Genomic DNA, 6629 nt, shown 5'->3' on the forward strand with positions numbered 1-6629 from the left:
TCCATCTACTTGAATAGAGCTATCTCAGCTTACAATTTTAGGCTGCCTCAGAGTTCTTGGCCAGATAAAAAATCACTTCAAGTTTAAATGCTTTCCCATTTAAAAGAATATTGCAATCTTAAACCCTGCAAATTCAAGTTCTTTTCATAAAATACTTGGTGCTTTCATTTTTTTTTTAACATTTCTAGTACCTGAATGTGTTCACTAGCAATATATTAACTGTTAAGTAGCAAGCACAGCAACATAAATTTTGTTTCACGTGCCTTGTTAGAGTATATGATTATTCTACTCCACATCTTCGTGTGCAATTTAAATTGCACACGCTGCAGCTTGCCTTTGGATTGCTCCCTGAGGCATGGACTTCACTGAAAGAGCCTCCAATCTCCCGTTTACCCACAAGAAGAGTACGGTCATGTCAACTCACATGGGAGCAACTTACATTCAAATGAAAATGCAATTTAAGCAGCCACGCACTTGTTATCGGTAGGCAGAGGTGTGCATACTGTCTGAGATAGAAACACTGTTTGTGTCTGTATGTATTACTGTGTGTGTGTGTGTGTGTGTGGGTGGGTGGATGGGTGGGTGCTGGTCAGCATGGGTCACAGCTGTTAAGTCAGGTTTCTGGATGAATGGATAGCCCAAGATTTTTTAATTTCAGCCCAGCTTCCAATGTGATATTTCAGCAGTTTGACACTCATCGCCTGTGTGACATGTACACGAGAAGTTTATATTTACAGGAAATAGCAATTAATAATTTAAAGTAAGGATTTTTTCCCTTCTGTGTAGGTCCTGATCAACACTAACACACTAACTTGTGGATGTTCGCCTCCACTGATACATACGTATTCTTTTAGTTTACTTAAGTAAAAATGCACAAACTGTGTGACAGGATTTTTAATCTTAATAAAAAGACAAAAGCTGTTAGGATTCATTTGTGCTGGAGAACAAAACCAACAGCTAATTGTTACAACTGATTCGCCAAGAGTAAGTGCCCCCTCTAGAGGACGATTGGGGTTATTACACAGTGCAGAATTTATATTCATCAGTTTTATTGTTGTTACCACTTTGCAGGATTTCCCTGCAGCAAAATGAAATTTCATTTAGAGCAAGGAAATCACTGTGACTTTCGTTTGCAGCAACTTTATTGTAAATTAGATTTACAGCAAGATTTTTCATTTAAATTTGCAAAAAAGTTACTGTAAAATTACAGTAACCTGTTTATAGTTTTGTAAATGTGAGGTTAATTAATTTACAAAATATTAAAATGTCTTTTTAAAGTTGCCTGATTTTTTGTTTTTTGTACTGTATTGTAGTGAAACATCTAAAGCCAATATTAAGCCAGCTTTCCCAACCTTGAAATACCCCTCATTGCCTTTGAGATATTTGGAGATAAATTACCTGCACGGATCCTACATCATCTTTTATTTTCCAACAAGACAATGACCCCAAACACACCTCCAGGTTGTGTAAGGGCTATATGACCAAGAAGGAGAGTGATGGAGTGCCAGATGGCCTGGCCTCCACAGTCACCTGACCAAAACCAAGTCGAGATGGTTTCAGGATGAGATGAACTGCAGAGTGAAGGCAAAAAGGCCAACAAGTGCTCAGGATCTCTGGGAACTTCTTCAAGACTGTTGGAAAAACATTTCAGGTAACAGGGTTCATACACATTGTTCAGTCAAAATTAAGCACTTTTAAAGCACTTTCAAGGTCTATTTTCAAGCTTTTCCAGCACATTACCCAAAAAAAAAAAAAAATGCATGTTTCACTTTGCATTACCTCAGTAGAGCCATGTGAAAATTAAAACAAATCATCCTAGGTTGACTTAAACACCTTTGTTATCCCTTTGTTAAAATATAAAAAATGCACCACACAAAAAAACTGAAAAAGAAAAGGTGGCGTTATATGCATAGTGTATAAACTCAAAACATGCACTTGCATTAAAAATTAAGAAACAAATCAACTTGTTAGAGATATTCATCTCGTGTTGAAAAGAACCCAATCCTAAAAAATAAGAAAACTGCACCAAAATAAGGTCAAATTAGTAAGTCCTCTCATCAAATATTGATGCTTTTTTCCTATTTAACAAAAACAAATAGGAGACAGATTCTTTTTAAAAGTTAATTCCCAATAAAACTAACTGTAAGATGTTTAACTACATTGCTGTCTGTAATAATGTTGAATTATCATCTTTAAATATTTAATCTTTCTCACTGCTTTTCTTGAACAAGCTAACATAAGAAAAACTGGAAGATTTCAGCCATAAAATAGTCATCGAAAATGTCAGTGAAATCTATGGTGCCCTTTTCCAGTAACTGACTGGTGTTTCATCCTTACATGTTTTAGAGGATCCAAACAGGTTAAAAGGGGCCACCTTCAACTACAAGATCAATCACACACACACACAAAAACAAACAACTTAGATGAACTATTTATTTTTTTCCTTAAGTATACAATTGTTCATCACTTGTGCGTTACCAATTCTTTGGGATGCTGACCTGGAAACATAACCCCATTCATACAATTGTCATGAGGAACAAACAGGACAAAGCATGGCTCATTTACTTGACTGCTGATTAAAAGTCACAGAGAACTGAAAAGGACAAACTGTCACATTAAGTAGCTATATTGGTCTTGTTAAGTGCTCTATGAAAAACAAAACTAAACTCAGTGCTTCATGTTCTGTTAAGTTGATTACTGGGTAATTCCAATGACTCCACAGGCCAGACGTCCACCAGCATTACCGGTCTTCAGGCTCTCTTCATTTCCTCCTTTTCCCAGGTCATCAGCCTTCTCGTGGATCTAATACAAAGGGCAAAAAAGGTTTTCTTAAACAGTTCTCAAAGCTAAGCCACATACAGTAACTTGAGGCTCGCAATCTGGAATATCACTTTCACATATAATGAGAATAAAAGGGAAATGAAAATAAGCAGAAAGGATATGAACAAAGTGACAAAGGACTGTAATTTTTCACTTACCACCATAGTTCTTCCAATGATGGAGTCACGACCTGTGAGGGAGATCATTTTGTCCGTGATGTCAATCTTGGCAACATTATCTGCTCCTGCAGTCAAATTCCCCAGGTCTCCAACATGCCTGTTTACAAAAGAAAAACAAAACAACCTTGCTTTTATCCAGGGATGTCAATATGGAAAATATGACGGAGAAAATATGGAATAGTAACTGTGTTTTCATACTTTTTACAGCTTTTCCTATTGATACAGGTTTTCCCCATGATCATTTGTACTACAGCAAAGTAATTAAGTACCAGTCAAAAAACAGATAGTTAAAAAGTAAAATAAGTAAATAAATAAAACGTAATAGTTCACGCAGTTTTTTTGTTAGTTTTTTTTGTTTTTGTTTTGTTTATTTGAACCACCTACACTACCGCTCTGAGCCACATGTGTATAAATAATAAATATTTCATGGATAGAATATATCCTACAAAAATCTTAAGATTTACAAACATCACCTTAAGATTGCTTAAGTCTCTTTTATTGTGGTGAATTTTGTTTTAATGATACAACACTGCAGAGTGTGACGATGGCATGCTGGCCTTACAGTTAGGATTCATTCCACATAATCTATCCAGTTTGAAATCAGCTGAGCATATTGTTTGTACGTTCCCTTCTCTGACTTTCCTGCGTCACTTTTAATTATCACAGGTTGCCCAAACTGGTGACATTTAACCTTTGTTCCACTCTGAATAAAAACCACCTACATGCAAATCAAAGCTACAGTCAAACCTAGTGTAACGCGAAAGTATTAAGCATCATCACCTAACACAGACTGCATGCAAAATTCTGCAAACTCACCTGAGCCATTTCTATATAAGAATCAATCTATTCAAGCAAACAATTTGCAACTTTGAGTTAACTTAATGACAAGTAATCCAAGGCTATTTTTGGTCTTCCTTAAAATGACACAGCCATATCACAACAGGGCCCCTCTTGACATGATCTGAAGCTTATTTTTAAAGCACCCTACTGAATCTTTCAGTCCTTTGTAACCATTTATATTACCTCTTATTGTAGCCACTGCTGAGAAGTAGTGATGGTGCAATGAAGCCCCGTGAATGTGTTGAATCTTTCTGGCCAATTGCTTCGCCAGAAGGCAAATCACAAGAAGCTCATTTGAAAGTACTGACATTTACTGGTCATTCAATGTACAGCAGCTCTGTTGTGATAATACATGTGTGCTACATACCAGTGAATATGTAAACGTAATATATACCTCAGAGATTGATTTGAAAAGATATGTTATTACTGGGAGGTATCATGTTAAAATCCTCCCTAACTGCTGATATTTTTTTTTGCCCTTTTTGTTGATCCATAATGTGCATAAAATCTCCTTGTAACTTCGTGATGATCCTCAGAATGACCTCAGATCCAGTTCATGAAAAAAAATTAACTCCCACGTCTTTTTAACAGCTCGAATCACATAACAAGGCAGTCAGGCAAGTGGCCACGTGATATTCTAAAGAATACAGGCCTAGACAAAGGTTTCATTTGGACACATCCACTTTGCTTAACACAGGCCTTGGGACTTCAGTGTCAGACGTAACATTACTACTGATATGCAATATATTAACTTTTTATACTGATACTTTTTCTTCAGACTCGACTCACCTTTCCGCATCATTAGGTCCAGCATGATTCTTGTTGTAGGGATTGAAGTGTGGACCTGCACTAATGCACCCTGGGAAAGAAAAGATATATTAAACATATTGAACTATTGCAAATTTAGTCTAGATTACCTAACCTAGGTGATGCAGTAACATTATCAAATTCTGAAAATTAAGAAATCCAAGTCTCTTTGGATTTGAATCGCTTTCACACACAGAGAAACTTACCGTTTGTGTTATCTCCAAAAACATGGACATGGAAACCATGCTCACCAGGGGTAAGGCCTTTGATTTCTCCTGTCAGCTTCACAGGGGCTGAGTCATTCTAGCAGATCAAAAACACAAATACAAAAGAAGCTCTCTAAGCCAGGTGGCTAGAAGGACAGGAATATTGAATGAAGATTACTTCCATTCATGCTATTGAACGGAAGTAATCTTCTGTCCCCAGACAGACAATCCCTATAATCACGTTAAGGAGAGGAAAAACAAAGCCGGGCTGTAGGATTTGGTGCCAAAAAATTAACAGACCTTTCAGATCTACTACAAAAGGCATACTCTCAAATATAAACCTAAAAGATCTTATTAAGTCGAACTACAACAACAGTAATGTTCAATAAGTTTGTTTTAAGGCATGGTACAGTTAGTTTAAACTGCACAATCATGCATTCTGAAAGTTATTACTAGAGGGTGCAATGCATTTTCTATGGAAAGGGACAGGTGATCATTCATCACGTCTACACAGCAGGAAATCTCTTATAAAACTACCTTTAACTACCCATGTGTCTTTGACGGTTGCGCAGTGCACTTTACCCTTATCAAAAAGGCCACATAAATGAAAGGCAACGAAAACAAGGACAGGCAATGACTCGGCAAAAAATAACGAGCAAATTCGCGTTTGCTCGTTTTGACGGATCACAATAATATCGAAGCATTTTGCCGGCTGTTTCGGAGTTACAGCAAAAGCGTTACATACAGAAGTGCTTGCCTGGTTAATGAAACCACATCTGGCCGTCTGTTTTATACTGGCCCTGCAAACGTTAAATTTACGCAACAAGCGTCTTTCTTATACAAACAGCCTGGGCGGGCCTTAAAAAACACACCTTCAACCATTACCACTGCACAGGCTTTAGTGGGCAAAGGTTACTGCTATAGTGACAAGCCAGTGATTTCATATAGCCTGTTAAATGCGTGGTTTACACAAGCAAACTACTTTGAAGTGCAGAGTACACTGAGGTTAATTAGCAACGGGGCGGCGTTGAATATGAGACCAGACCGCTAGAAAACCAACACAGTTGTGCACGAGCTGTCATTCACAAGCTAACGCGTACCTAGCTAGCAAGCCAACAGCAAACTAACCATTAAGACAAGCTAAAGAGAGCAGAACTTGGCCAGCTTAGCCGTCGGCAATAACGGTAGCGTTTCGCTTTAAAACGGCTAAATGCGTAGTTTGTGGGACGTTTTTTTTTCTCTCAACTTGAACGAAGAATAGCCCGTCTTACCTCCTGTTCAAAATAAACTGTCCCACTAGTGTCGCTAGTTCCCTTCAAAACGCAAACAGCTTTCAGCACCATCTTTGCAGAAGTTTCAGACACGACACCCAGCCGTGGTCTTGCTTTTGACAAGCGATTGCGTATACTACATAACTAATAGGCGGGTGTATGCTACATCAACCAATCAGAATCAAATAAAATTAAAAAGGGCACATTTTGATTGGTCACTGCTAAGACAGTGTCTTATCAGACAGACGGAACAAAATCTCTATAACGACTTTATAAAAATAATTAAATATATAAAATACACAGATAAGTGAGAAATATTAATTTGTTCTAGAGTAGATATGAGAAAGTTCCCTGTACTTAAAAAATGTCATATGTATCCTTGCGAGTAGGGGTGGGTTTTAATAATCGATTCATCGATTAAAATCGATTCTGGCTTGGATAACGTGATATCATTCATTAAAATCCTGAATCGCTTTTTTTATATAAATGTATTTTGTCCAAAATTC

General features: G+C 37.3%; 1 protein-coding gene across 1 annotated transcript; it reads right to left on the reverse strand.

Annotated features, from left to right (window-relative positions):
- Window positions 1-2419: 2419 nt before the first annotated feature.
- Window positions 2420-6264, reverse strand: sod1 (superoxide dismutase 1, soluble). Its single transcript, XM_084942464.1, has 5 exons — window positions 6124-6264; window positions 4853-4949; window positions 4629-4698; window positions 2979-3096; window positions 2420-2802 (listed from the first exon to the last, which is right to left on the reverse strand). The coding sequence occupies exons 1-5, from the start codon at window positions 6193-6195 to the stop codon at window positions 2695-2697; spliced, it is 465 nt and encodes a 154-aa protein (XP_084798590.1). The 5' UTR covers window positions 6196-6264; the 3' UTR covers window positions 2420-2694.
- Window positions 6265-6629: the final 365 nt, after the last annotated feature.

The sequence above is a fragment of the Perissodus microlepis genome, chromosome 10, assembly GCF_051167445.1.
Source record: "Perissodus microlepis isolate ML-2025 ecotype Zambia chromosome 10, ASM5116744v1, whole genome shotgun sequence".
Classification (NCBI taxonomy): domain Eukaryota; kingdom Metazoa; phylum Chordata; class Actinopteri; order Cichliformes; family Cichlidae; genus Perissodus; species Perissodus microlepis.